This window comes from Mauremys reevesii, linkage group 27 (genome assembly GCF_016161935.1).
Source record: "Mauremys reevesii isolate NIE-2019 linkage group 27, ASM1616193v1, whole genome shotgun sequence".
NCBI classification, from domain to species: Eukaryota; Metazoa; Chordata; order Testudines; family Geoemydidae; genus Mauremys; species Mauremys reevesii.
In genome coordinates, this window is record NC_052649.1 from 5,686,443 (window position 1) to 5,701,098 (window position 14,656).

The 14,656-nt window shown below is 50.0% G+C and overlaps 1 protein-coding gene across 5 annotated transcripts in view; it reads left to right on the forward strand.

Annotated features, from left to right (window-relative positions):
• MLLT6 (MLLT6, PHD finger containing) overlaps positions 1-4,039 on the forward strand; it is a 71,129-nt gene extending 67,090 nt beyond the window's left edge. For all 5 annotated transcript variants that reach the window (XM_039516794.1, XM_039516796.1, XM_039516795.1 and 2 more), the window contains 2 exons: positions 341-721; positions 2,581-4,039. In XM_039516794.1, the coding sequence (XP_039372728.1) occupies positions 341-721; positions 2,581-2,625 (426 nt within the window). In that variant the 3' untranslated portion in view covers positions 2,626-4,039. The remainder of the gene's footprint in view (positions 1-340; positions 722-2,580) is intronic.
• The last annotated feature ends 10,617 nt before the right edge of the window (positions 4,040-14,656 follow it).

Consider the following 14,656-nt stretch of genomic DNA (forward strand, 5'->3'; position numbering starts at 1 on the left):
CAAGCACATTCCCTCCCCAGGACCATATCTACTCTAGAAAAATGGATCATGTTAGAAAACGTGATCACGAACACAAGATGTTCAACATGACTTAGCCACCCAATGTGGACAGGGATTCGTTGTGCTTAAAAATGTGCCGGCTGGTCGTGATTAACCTAGTGGGTACAATCGCTAGACCATCGCTAGACCAGGGAGGAGCCATGGGATAAGAGCTAAGAGGGGCAGAGAGGCAAGCAAATCCACCGGCTGTGTCAGTGAATCGGCTGTGAGGTACATGTATGCAGAGCCTCCCACGTGCCCTGTCCCCTTATCCAGCCTGACTCTCTCTCCCCCCCTCCAGGAGCAGCAGGCCTTGGTGTTCCAGATGATGCAGCAAATCCAGCAGAAGAGGGAGTTGCAGCGGCTTCAGATGACGGGCACCTCCCAGCTGCCCATGACCAATCTGCTGACGGCCACCTCCACGCCCCTCCTCCACTCGAGCGCCACCGCCCTGATGACCTCCGCCGCCCCGCCCCCTCCCAGCGGCAGCTCCCTCCTGGCGTCCATCTCCCCCCAGCAGCTCAACCCCGGCAACAGCCTGATGGGGACCCCGACAGCCTCGCCCCTGAGTGCTCCGGGGAACAGCTTGATGAGTTCAGGGGCGGGAGTCCCACCAGTCCTTTCCACACAAACCAACCCCTTCCTCAACCTCCAGGTGGACAGCAGTGCCCAGAAAGGAACGGTGCGTAAATTAGGAGTATTACGGTAACACCTAGCTGAAATCAAGGTCCCCCTGTGCTAGGCTCTGTACAGGGGTGTAATAAGAGACAGGCCCCTGCCCCAACAAACATGCAGTCTAAATAGGGGAAACTGAGGCAGAGAGCGAAGCAGCGTCTTGCCCAGGGTCACAGAACGCATCAGTGGCAGAGCGTACCCTACCCACGAGACGACGCTGCTTCTCGGGCTCATCCGCCTCCGTCATTAGCCAGCCAGGTGGGTCTGATCCTACCTCCCCTGACATCAGTGGGGTCAAGACAGGGCGCTGGTGTGAGCAAAGGTGCCCCCAGAGATACCTCCCCCCGCACATGCCAGGCCAGCTGCAGAAGCAGGCACAGAGGCCCCTGGATTTGTCTCCGTCGCTCATGACTAAGGCTGCGAGTCTGTCACGGACGTCACGGGTTCCGTGACTTCCCATGACCTCTGCGACTTCTGCAGCAGCAGCAGTTTGCTTGTGTGGGAGGAGGCTCAGGGCTAGGGGCAGGGAGTTGGGGTTGTGGGGGGGATGCTTACGTTGGGGTGCAGTGCTCCCCGGCTCCCACTAGCATGGTCCTGCAGCTCCTCCTAGGCAGAGGGGCCAGGAGGCTCCGTGCGCTGCCCCACCCCCGCAGCCGGCGCTTGTGGCAGGAGCAACACGGGGAGCCCACTGGCCCCTCCGCTGCCTAGGAGCTGCAGAGACATGTGGAGCTGGGTAGGAAGCCCCTGCCAGCCCCACCAACCCTCCCCACCCCAGCACCAGCAGGGGTCCTGGGCTGTGCGCCGCTGCCCGGCGCCCTTCCCCCCGGCATCAGTGGGGTCCCAGGCCATCTCCCCCAGCACCCGCAGCGCCCCTGGACCGCCCGCCCAGAGCACCCATGGCCCCCTGCCCAAGTTTTAGTCAGGGGCATGTAGTAAAAGTCATGGACAGGTCATGGAGACTTCCCGTGACTTTTACTAAAAATGCCCATGACTAAAACAGAGCCTTACTCATGACACCTGGATGGGGCACCAGTCTGTGTCCAAACAGGGTCTTTCCCCTCCTCGAAAGGTGAACGCCGTCCCTGGGCCAGAGCAAGTGGGGGCCCCTTCCGCCTGCAGTCCCCCCACTCTCCCCTCCCCCCGGCATTCCTGCCAAGGAGCGGGAGCAGGGCGCGGGGGCTGGCCCTGCTCCACCCGTCACTGCTGATGGAAATTGGGGTGCCGGGAAGGCGGGGGGAGCGGAGCAAGCCCCCGTGCCCTGACCCCACTCCCCAGCAGGAGCGCCGGGCGGGCAGAGGGGGTTAGGGTGCAGGGGCACCCAGTTGGCTGGGGCTCCTGGGCACGGGCCCTGTTGGCCCAGTGGCTAATCGGCCACTGTCCCCAGGCGCTGACCTTCGTGGCTTCCTGTGGTAAAACACAAGGGGGATTGCTTTCTTGAGCGGCAGGGGTCAAGAGGGGATGCACACGCGGAGTCAGGGGCACAGAGAAAACAGGACGGTATTGGCTGCTGTCAGAGGCAGGACTCCAGATTTGAGAGGCCAGTGGTGTGATGTGCGATGACAAAGCCCCGTCAAACTCGCCTCCTCCCTCCAGCTCTTGCCTTGTAGACAGGGCCTAGCAGGCCCAGCCTGGTGGAGCGCCGGGGAGCAAATGCCAGAGTCAAGGAGTCTGTTTAAACTGGGAGCGGGGAGATCTCCAGATCGAGTGTCTCTGCTGATCTCAGCCTAGGGGAGAAGCGAGATTCCTCATTCAGGCTGCGTGCCCCAGCAGGGCAGGCCGGCAGCGTGGCAGGGCTTTTCCGTTTCTGCTCACTTGCGGGTTGCTGCCTGTCTGATGACTCTCTTCTCTGTGTCTTTTTTTTTAAAGAGCATGAGTGAAAAGGGAGCGGCTGTCACCCAGGACAAGGGCTAAGCCGTCCCAAGCAGACCAGCGGCCCGCTCCTCGCTGCTCCAGGGACCCGGCTCTCCGTGGTCACACATCTGGATACTTTAGAGCAATGAGCACAAGGCTTCTGAGAAGCTCTTCCCGACCATGGGAAGTGCCCGGTGGTGCTTTAGAAGATAACGTGTCTCCGGCCAAGACCTGGTATTGGGTGCCCTTCTAAGAGGAGACATGGGGCAGGGGGAGGTCCCTGCCGGTTTGATCCGTGGCGCACTTGCACGAAGTGAAGTTACACTTCTCCTTGCTAAGCAGAGGGCGAGAGTTCGCCTGTGCCCTGACACCTCCCGGCCTCTTCTCCAGTGCGTGTGTGTGTGTGTGTATGAGTGTGTGTGGGCGTGAGGCCTCCGGGATGGGGCCCCGAACCAAGACCACAGAGTATCCTAGGCCAAGACTGTGGTTGAAGAGTCATCTCTGCTTGTTTTCTGCACAGATTCAGACAGCTTGCAGCGCCCTCCAGGGGGATGCCAAGATATGACGCGGCTGGAAAAGTGGGGTGGGGCCATGGGGGTGGGGGGAGTCAAGATTCTGTCCCATCACATGAGGAAACTAAGAGGAATATGAACTGTGAAAACCCTGCCACAAACCTACAGCAGGGACTTCACTCCTGCCTGTCGCCTTGTGACCCCTCCAGGAGATGTTCTGCCATCGGGAACCAGCACACCACCAGATCCCAATCCAGCTTGGGAAGACGTGGATGGCAGAGCTCTGGAAGGGGATTGGGCATCAGAGGTGAATGCCACCTTCTTCTTACCCCAGCCTCTGTGGTGGGTGCCTCTGCTGAAGATTAACCTTAAAGACACTACTGGGACCTCTACGCCAGCTGCAGGGCGGACGCCGGTTGGTCAGCTGGGTGCTGTCCCTTCCACATGAGAAGCACACTCCTCCCTCTCACACTCTCTCTCGTTCTGTCCTTCCAAGGGTCTACAGGCCCAGCATTGCCACTTGAAAAGGGCTAACGCCAGTACTGCCCACTGCCTGCCCCGCCGCAGGGGGTGAGTTCTAACCAGGCTGTCTTCTCCCGGGGCTAAAACGGCACCAAGGAGGTAGAGGGAGAGAGGGTCTGAAATCTGTTACTTTTGCTTCCTTACCCACCTCCCGAATGTGGCTACTCTGGCAGAGAACTTTCTCCCCCCTCGCTGGCACTGGATTGCCCAGGCCCCGGAAATGTGGCCAGTCTTCCCAGCCTAGGGCATTGGATAGCTTCATTGCTTCACACTGCCTGGTTTTAACTCCACCTGGTCCTGTGGCAAAGAAACCTGCTTCCTCTAAGGTTGGACAATGCAGGATTGGGTTTTTTTGAAGGACAGTTCGGGGAGGGGGAATCCGCGTCAAACGTTTGAATTCCCCCTCCCCCGGTTAAATCTGGATCTCTCGGGGAGGCGGGGGGGGGGGAGGGGAGAGGTCAAGACTCCAGCGACTGGAAACACTGAGGGTCTTAAAAGAGTTTTCAGACCTTACTGGATACAAATGATTCTCAGCACACTCCCACCGCCTCGTCTGGTTTGCACTATTCAAATTTGTCAGCGGTGGGTCTGTGCTGATGCCGGTGGAAAAGCTCATCACCGTTCGACTCCATCTATTAAACCCATTTCACGTTTGTTCTTTGATTTGATTTTAAAGATGGTTGCCCCAACGGCTGAGCAGAACTAACAGCAGAAAGCGCCCCCGCAGGGGTCTCGCTCTCTGTTCTGTGAACCGGGCAGAACAATGCTCTCTGTTCGGAAAGCTATTGGGTTGGGGTTTTTGAAGCTATTGTTTAAAAACAAGAAGAAGCTCCTGGAAGGATGGAGATGGCAGCTATAAAAGTGAAAATGGGAAAAAGAGTAGTTTTGCTGTCATCCTTCTGGTCTCTGCAATACCAATAGGAGAGGCTGCAAAATGTGATTCGAGTGAATGTTCCTTCTCTCTCCCCAGCCACCTCCTGAGTGAGTTAAGAATCAAGCTGTGCCAAACTTCCATCGGCCTGGTACACGTCACAGCCTGGAACGCTGAATTCCGGTTTTCACTCGCCTGATGGTTTTTTTATTTGCCCCTGACCCTGAGTTGCACGATTCTGTGCCTGCACTTTTTTATGTGTAATTTTTTTCCCCTCTGCAAGTGGGGGGCTCCCTCCTGCCAGCCCTCCCCCCACTGGAACAGTGATACAGGGCACCATGTTTCCACATGCGGCTTGGGTGATCCAATGCCGACCTGGCGTGCGCGTAGGAGGATCCAAGTGGGCCTGTGGGATCCCACCTGTGAAAAGCTGCACATGCAGAATTGCAATTTCAGAGGCTGGCTGCGCCAAAAACCGGCCCCGAAATATTCTGCCAGCTGCTGTCCTGGGCTGGTTATAAGGTGACCAGATGTCCCGATTTTATAGGGACAGTCCCGATTTTTGGATCTTTTTCTTATATAGACTCCTATTACCCCCCACCCCCATCCCGATTTTTCACACTTGCTGTCTGGTCACCCTAGCTGGTTTGTTCCTTTACTGTAGAACTCCAGATCCGGGTTGCCATCTACCCCCCTGTTAGGACAACAGTCCATTAACGCAGTGGGGGGAGCATTTCACTTCCCGGACCCTTTTTCATTCCAGCCAGTTCTGCTCATGATGCAATAAGTTCATTCTCCAGGATAAATGAAAGCGAATCCAAGGAGTCTGGTTCCCAACCACCATCTCCATTGGTGTTGGTTCCATTCAAGGCCTGGTTCGGTGGATTCCTAACTACCCCTGTGCGTATTTGACACATATTTTTTTGTTGGCATACCAAGCCTCCGAGCTCTAAGGCAGCTTCGTAGATCAGACATGGGCGAGGTTGAGGATAAGAGGAAGGAAGAGACAGATAGCACTTAAAGAAAAGATTTCTCTGGCTTCTTCCAAAAGCACCTGGTCCCTTTAAAGTAAGCTCCTGGCCTGGTCCTGTCAGGAGATTAGGATGAGTTAAAGGGCCACTATTGGAAGGTTGACATTAAACTTTGTATCTGCGTGAAAAGGAGGAAGAGGAGAAAAAAATAGAAAAGCTAAAGATTATCTGTGTTTTGGTTGCACTGGGGTACACGGTTCTTTACCCATTTTAAGGCTAATGTCACATTTAGTATGTTGCATGTGTCTTTTTTTTATTATTAAATAAAAGAGAAAAAATGTGTATATTTTTGGCAATTTAAGGTAATGTAGCTAAGATATATTTTTTTCACGCTGCTTGACTGTTCTTTATTATAATAAATAATATTAATATTAATATTGAAGACCTTTTTGATACATTTAGGGTTTCAGATTTTAACTAAGGAAGGGGGTCGTGTGTTGGAGAGGCGAAATATAAAAATATCTTCGTTTCCGTTAAAGCTACCAACAGTGTCTGAATCATCCGTGTAAAAGGAAAAAAAATGTTGCTCCTAATTTATTTTAAGGTTCCATTTCTATAGATGTTTTAATAAATGGATTAATCAATTGTTATTGGTTGTTTTAGAGTCCAGTGAGTTAATAGGTTGCTTCTGACCAGCTGTAGCACCTTCTACTGGTGTGTTTATAACCCTCTCTAAGACATGCTATTCATCCTTCTGACACCGCTTACGAACTATTGATAAATGAAACCTTACTATAAAGTATGACCAAAATGTTATGTCTGCTAATTGTTAATTTTTTTTTTAAAAAGCTAAGGGTGAATTTTTCAAGTGACAAATGGGGTCTTTGGGGTTGTGATCCAAAGTCTGTTGAAATCAAGGGGGGTCTTTTGCATTGATTTACAATGTGTCTTAGACCCTAATTAAAGAAAGCACCTAGGCATATGCTTAAGTCCATCCCTCTGCAGGATGGCACCTGGACACGTTCTTAACTTCAAGCGGAGGTGCTGAAGTTCCATTGACTACAGTGGGACTTGAACACCTGCTTAAGCACTGTCCCGAATATGGGACGCTTTCTGGGAGCGCGGCCTTTACTGGGGCTAGTGGGGTGCTGACCCCTGAGCTGCAATGGGCCTGGTTTCCACAGGCACCCAGGTGAAGTGATGGGGAGCTGTGGCTTCTTGGCGTCCTCAGGAGAATCGGATCTGAGGTGTCTTAACCCTGGGAGCTCCAAAATGGAAGCACCCAAAATGAGCACGCCTTCTTGGGAAAGCTTCAGCCTACTGAATGGGCACTGTCCCCTAGCAAAGAGGAGTGCAGCTTAGTCATGTGGTCCTGAGATTGCGGGCTTAATCTTACGCCTGGCTGGGGAGGGAGACAGCCTGACTCCGACCCAGTCAAAGGCTCCAGAGCCTTTGTAGAGGGAGGGTGGGGGCAAGACCAAAATGCCCCCTCCCTCTCCACAGCTGGCAGCTCCTGCAGTGAACCAGCTGCCCTCTCTTCTGGTGCCACAGCAGCCCCTGGTGGGCGAAAGGTGTAATTGTGCGGCACCTCCCCAGCAGAATCTTAGTCTGGTGGGGACATGAATTCTGTACTTAACGTTTCTTTTGTTAAAAAGTGGGGGGATGGCCCCCTTCACCACCACCCCCGGTCCAACGCTGGTGGACCAGTCCCCACAGAAGAAAGAGCAGTCGCTTCCTGGGCTCAAGATGTCTTTGTAACCAGTAGGGATGGGCCTAAAACCAGTAGGGATGGGCCTTGCTGCCATATCTGGCCCTTATGCCTGGTTTTCCAAAGGGGTCCGCTTCCAGTTAGGCAGTGAAACAAATGGCCCTATTGTTCCAAAGAGCCCTGCGCGTCAGGTGCTGCGCTTTCTTGAGCTCTGGCTGCTTATTTCAGTGCCTCTAAAAGGACTGGTCTTCTTAGGAAATCTGGTGCTGATGGTGGGGGCAGAGCCTGTGCATATCCAGCCCTGTGTCTGCACAGGACAAACCTCCGGACTTAGACACACTCTAGTGGGAGGATAGTTCAGACCCAAACGCTTGTGGTCTCCACAGTGTTCATCCTTCTATGGTACTAATCTAGTCCCCCTTTACCACCTCGCAAGCTGCAATGTATTGTCTCCTCCCAGCACCCCCTTGAGATAGAGCACGGCTATTATCCCCCTTGCACAGATGGGGAAACTGAGGCCTAGAGGTTCAAAGGTATTTTGGCATCTAACCCCCATTAATTTAAAGGGGAGCTAGGTGCCTAAATACCCTAGAGGATCTGGGCCAAAGAACTTTCCCAAGGATTCCCAGAGCGTATGTGAGAGCAGGGAACTGGTCCTCATTTTCCTAAGTCCTAGCCACTATGTCATCTGTCCTCTTATCCCCAGAGTTTTCCTATTCTTTTCTTTTACACACACACACCCCCATCCTCTATCATTGCTTTTCATGCTCGCCCATCGAATCCACCATCTTAAGTCCAAGTCTGTTTTGCCATAAAGCTTTAGCCACACACAGAACTGGGTGCCCGGTCTACACTGCAAAGTTAGGTTGGCCAAACTACACCAGTCAGGGCTGTGAAAAATTTCACGCCCTTTGTGACATAGTTAAACCAACCTAAACCCCAGTATAGACACCGCTAGGTCAATGGAAGAATACTTCCATCGACCTATCTCCCCCCCAGTGGGTTTATGACAGTGACGGAAGAGCACCTTCCATTGATGTAGTGAGTGTCTATTATGCAGGGAAGCAACTGTGCCACTGTGGTGGTGTTAGTGTAGACATACTCTGATTTTTAAACTGATTTAGTTAAACTGGTGCCAAATGCAGTGTGGACATTCTTATTTCAGTTTAAATTAGGAGTAGGCCTACTTTAGGCACAAAGTTGGACCAGTGTAACTGAAGGTGTGATCTTATACCGATGTCATAAAACCGGTGTCTTTTTGTTTGTGAACACTCTTACAGGAGTTCAAACCCGTCTTACATCTATTTAGCTTGCACATGTCAATTTACAGATGCAAGCTCAACCCATACAACCAGTTTTAAACCAATATAAGGGCATCCAGGAGGGTTCTTGCTCCAGTTTAACTAAATCAGCTGTCTGTAGCCAAGGCCTCAGAAATGGATAGCTTGTTTTTCCTGAGATTCTTCCTCCCAAATTTCGCCTTCCCATTTTTTTCTGGGCAAGGGTAAAGTAATTAACACAAGTATTTCGTGTTTGAAACTTGTTCCAAGAGGTCCCTGAGCTGTGAAACAGAGTTTTGGTTCAAGTCCATCTAAAATGGATCCCACAGGGAAGTCCGTGAGCTGCATTTGCAACATTGGTTTCCCATCTCCGCCAATTGCATTCGACTGGGAGGGCACAAACACTGGGTCACGACTGGGGAAGAAAAATTCCTGGCACTTCTTTCCCTTCAACTATTTTTAAATTTTAAATTTCGTCAGACTTTGAAACAATTTTAACCAGCTTTACCGTGGGCTGAAAAAAATGGGAACAGAAAAATTTGCAATTTTTGTTTTAAATTTTGAAAATTCATAAATCTCAGGTCCTGGAACAAATGTTTGTTTCACATCTACAGTGGAATTGACAGTGGGGTTAGTCAACATGTGAAAATACGACTGAAAATAAAAGTGTAGACCAACGCTAAGGCCTGGGTTTGATCCCAGACATTTCAGGGCCGGCTTTAGGAACTGTGGGGCCCGATTCGAATACCCGGTGGTGGTCTGGATCTTCGGCGGTGCTTCGGCGGCAGAGGGTCCTTCACTCACTCCAGACCCCCCGCCGCCTAAATGTCACCGAAGACCCGGAGCAAGTGAAGGACCCCTCACCGCCAAAGTGCCGCCGAAGACCCGGACCCGGGTATGTAAAAAAAAAATTAAAATTAAAAAGGCGCCTAAGGCGTGGGCACAGGGCCCTCTTAGGCGCGGGGCCCAATTCGGGGGAATCGACCTAAAGCCGGCCCTGAGTCTAGGTCCCACCTACATCACTAAGGAAGTTCCGGCTGCTGTAATCTCCCTGAGGCAGTTACAACAGGGCAAATCCCTAATGTAGATACATTCGCACTGACACAAAAGCAGGTTTAATCTAACCAAGTCAACCATGTCAGGGTATCTATCTATCAGGGTGTGATTTGCACTGGTGTAGCTACAGCTACAAGCCTGGATGCCTTTGTAGATTATTTTATTTTTTTAAGTCAAACACAAATTATTGCACTCGATACAGGGGTGAGTGGGTGCAATCCCATGTGCTGTGTTATACAGGAGGTCAGACTAGATCAGAGTTTCTCCAACAGGAGTCGCCGCTTGTGTAGGAAAAGCCCCTGGCGGGCCGGGCCGGTGTGTTTACCTGCCCCGTCCACAGGTCCGGCTGATCGCGGCTCCCACTGGCCTGCTCCGTCTGCTGCTCCGGGCCTGTTTGAGAAACCCTGGACTAGGTAATCGAATGGTCTCTGCTGGCTTTAAAATCTAGGAATTACTCTGGGTTTAATTTTTTTTTAAATGTAGACAGGGCCTTATTTGTACATCACATTGCATACTACAGTCTGTGTCCATCCAAATTTGAGACCCCAACCAGCTATATCTCCATTGCTGGCAAAAGCCCCAATTCAGGAATACATATAAGGACATGCTTATCCATCTCTGTTCAGGAAAGCCCTTAAGTGTGTGCTGACCTTTGACTTCAGTGGGACTCAAATATATCCTTAAAATTAAGCACAAGTACATGGATCACTTGATGATTACCTGTTCTGTTCATTCCCTTTGAAGCACCTGCATTGGCCACTGTCGGAAGACAGGATCCTGGGCTAGACGGACCATTGGTCTGACCCAGTATGGCCGTTCTTATGTTCTTATGCTTAAGCTTAAACCATAAGCAGATATTTGTGTGATTCTTTTCCCTAAAAAAGGTTTTCATTTTAGGTCCAGAGTCATAGCCAGGAGCGTGCTAGCTTTCTTATAATGTTTGTATGACTGCCATCAACCAGGCATATTCCATTTTTGCTTGGAGAACGTTCACTGGGATGACACTCTTTTAAAAAAAAATCTTTCTATGGACAAAACCCCACTTCAGGTGCTAAATAGCGGTGGAACGTCTTTGACAGAAAACTGCTCCTATTCACCCTTCCTCTGCCATCAGTGATAAAAGAATTCAGTGGGCCTCATATTCTCTCTGTTGTATAATATGCAGATAAGAGCGTCTTTGTATCATTAATGTATTTGTACAACCAGGAAATTGTTGCAGTCCTTGTTCTTTTATTAAAAGAGTTATTTCCAAAAAATAAAAAGTAGGACCAAAAAAAAAGTGAGTTCTGTATTTTATTTTATTTTATTTTTCATTTAATTGTCGTTTCTGACACAGCACGAACAGTCCAGGAATAATTATAGTGTGGTGTCTTTCTAGCAGCATCTACATTGTATAAAGCATTCCTAGAGAAAGTCACGACTACTCAGATGCAGCCAGCTCTGGAGTGGAGCACAGCAGCTGTTTAACAGCCCACAGCTACTCTGCACAAAAGGTTGGTGACCTATCCAATTGAAACTAAGGGGGGATTTTAGAGAGGCAGAACATAGTTACACAGTTACCTGATTCAGGTTAACACTTCTACTCTTATATGTCTAACTGGAGTTAGGGATTAATTGTTCTGTGGCTAGGTTATTCCAAAACTGCCAGCTGCAGGGTTTCTTGCATCTTGTTGGGATGCAGCTGGCCAGTTGGAAACAAGGTTAGATGGACGATGGATTTGATCTGGTACAGCAATTCCTGCTTCTCTTGAGGAAAATGCCTTTGAGGATCCGTAATAACAACAAGAGGCAGCTCCAGCAGCAGCAATACATCGCCCAAAACCATGCTGGGCCCCAGTGGTTCAGTTCTGACGCCGGCCCTGATTCAGGAAAGCACTTACGCACGTGCTTAATTCTCATTGACTTCAGTGGGATTTAAACACATGCTTAAATGTTTTCCTGATGAGGGAGGTTTTCCTGAATCAGGTAAGAGGACTAACTACTAAAGGCCCAGGCCACTTCATCTGCTTATTTTTTCCCAGCGTTGGGTGAGATCTCTAACCCCTCTCTTTCGTATGAGTGCTCTTGAGAGCAGGAGTAGGACAACAGCAGAGTGAACAGAAGAGAAATGCCCTGACATGTTTTGTCATCTGATTCCTCTGGAAGACAGACTAAGCCAGCAATCTTCCTGGCCCCTTCAGTGCTTAGCCATCTGCCCAAGGTAAATCATCACAGCTGTCAAAAAGTTACATTTTCCCCAGGGTAAATGTTAAAAAACCAAACCAGAACACCCTTTGACGCTTCAAATATTCATTAAAGGGAAGTGGATGAGTCCTGGGTAGCAAAGAGGCTAAATTCCCTCTTCAGCTCTGATGTTCCGGTTGGGGGAAATCCGCAGAGCTCATGGAAAGCACCGTCGGAGGATGTTAAGATGAAATTGTCTCATGGTTTATTAGGTCAGCAGAATCCCTTCATGTATCGACAGCCGTGGAGTTCACGTGGCTATTGTATTGAGCAGATATAGCATTAAAAAAAAATCCCACAAAATGACTGCAAAAAAAGGGGGCTATTTCTGTTCCTGGCTCTGATGTAATCAGACAACAGTCTGGATTAAGGGCTCCTTTCTAAGATGAACATTCCAGCCCTGATCCTTAAGCACATTGCTTAGCTTTCAGCTCTTGGTTGGTCCCATGGATGTTAACAACACAGTGTTCACGGTCGTCCCACTAAGCCTGCAACAGAGCTAGGAAAAGAACCCAGGAGTACTGACTCCCCATCCTATTATGTATTTATCTGTATTTCCCTAGCTCCCAGGAGCCCTTATCATGAACCAGGCCCTCCCTGTGCTAGTCACAAACACAGGACAAAAAGTTCCCCACCTAAAGTCCTTACAATCGAACTTTAGAAAAGAGGCAACAGACGGAGACATACAGGGAAGTCCACTTATGCTTTAACCAGACCAATGTGCGAACGCTGCATCAATCAGTTCAGAAGCTAAAGCCGGTGAAATTCCAATGAGAAAAAAAAGGCACCATTTTTTTAACAGTGAAAATGATTAAACATTGGACCAAACTCCAGGGGAGTGGGTGATTCCCCATCTTTTGATGGCTTCAGAGCCTGTCTGGAAAATAGTCCTTACTCCGACAAGTGATGGCACTGGATCCAGGGGAAGTGGGTGACATTCCACGGGTTGTGCTATACAGGAGGTCAGCCCAAATGAGCCAGGTGGTTCCTTCAGGCCTTAGAAGCTATGACAATACTCCCAGACTCAGAACCCCCTAAGAATGGCCAGACTGGGTCAGACCAAAGGTCCACCTAGACCAGTATCCTGTTTTCCGACAGTGACCAATGCCAGGTGCCCCAGAGGGAATGAACAGAACAGGGAATCCATCCTGTAGCCGGACGGTCACCCCGCTCCGGTTAGGAAGAGGTTAAAAGCAGCCAAGGGAGGCTGGTTGGGTAGTCAGCCACAGGTGTGATTGCACCCAATTAGGGCCCAGCTGGCCGGGATAAAAGAGCAGCTGAGGCACAGGGAGAAGACTCTTGTTCTGGCTGAGGAGCAGAGCAGACTAAGCTGCTGGGGAGATCAAGCAGGGTACCTGAGGCAGGGCAGAGCAGAGCAGAGCAGAGCAGGGCAGGGCAGGGCAGGGCAGGGCAGGGCTGGGGAAAGGCAGGCAGAGCTGAGGTGCTTTGGCTTGATGAGTGCCCAGGCTGAGGCCTTGCTAAAGGCCAGGGGAAGTACCTATGCTGCGGGGAGGCAGCTGGGGCTGGAAAGGGGCCGGTCCAACCCTTGGCAGTGATGAGTGGTCACTTCAGGCTGCAGTTTGCCCCTGAGGGGGTCAACAAGCCTGCGGACAAAGGAGATCCATGGATATAGTGTGTTTAGATTTTCAGAAAGGTCCCTCACCAAAGGCTCTTAAGCAAAATAAGCAGTCACGGGATAAGAGGGAAGGTTCTCTCATGGATCAGTAACTGGTTAAAAGAGAGGAAACAAAGGGTAGGAGTAAATGGTCAGTTTTCAGAACGGAGAGAGTTAAAGAGTGGTGTCCCCCAGGGATCTGTACTGGGCCCAGTCCTATTCAACATATTCATAAATGATCTGGAAAAAGGGGTGAACAGTGAGGTGGCAAAATTTGCAGAAGATACAAAACTACTCAAGATAGTTAAATCCCAGGACTGCGAAGAGCTACAAAAGGCTCTCACAAAACTGGGTGGGCTGGGCAACAAATGGACAGATGATTGATTAATGTTGACAAATGCAAAGTAACGCACATTGGAAAACATAATCCTGACTATACATATACAATGATGGGGTCTAAATTAGCTGTTACTGCTCAAGAAAGATCTTGGCGTCATTGTGGAGAGTTCTCTGAAATAATCCACTCAGTGTGCAGCGGCAATTAAAAAAGCAAACAGAATGTTGGGAATCATCAAGAAAGGGATAGATAATAAGACAGAAAATATCATATTGCCTCTATTTAAATCTGTGGTACCCCCACACCTTGAATACAGTGTGCAGATGTGTTTCAAAAAGGATAGACTGGAACTGGAAAAGGTTCAGAAAAGGGCAACAAAAATGATTAGGGGTATGGAACAGCTTCCGTATGAGGAGAGATTAATAAGACTGGGACTTTTCAGCTTGGAAAAGAGGCGACTAAGTGGGGATATGACAGAGGTCTGTAAAATCATGAGTGGTATAGAGAGAGTAAATAAGGAAGTGTTATTTACTCCTCATAATACAAGAACATGGGGCCACCAAATGAAATTAATAGGTAGCAGGTTTAAAAAAAAAACACAAGAAAGTATTTTTTTTTCACACAAAACACTGTCAACCTCTGGAACTCCTTGCCAGAGGAAGTTGTGAAGACCAATACTACAATGGGGTTCAAAAGGGAGCTAGATAGATTCATTGAAGATAGGTAGGCTGGCCTATTAGCCAGGATGGGCAGGAATGGCTGTGTGTGGATGGAGGAGCCTTCACGTTAGGCACCCAACTTTGCAAAATCCCACCTACGAGTTTCGGGTGCCCCTACTAACTGGGCCAGCAGGTTGTTGGCCAGATAATTGCACCAGGGGCTGTCCAAGGGTGAAGTCAGCCAGACGCAATCCCCAACAGCCCAAGCCTCCGTTGCTGGGCGGTAGGAGTTCATAAAAACCTCCCGCGGTCTTGGCAGCTCCTCATGGGGTTGTGG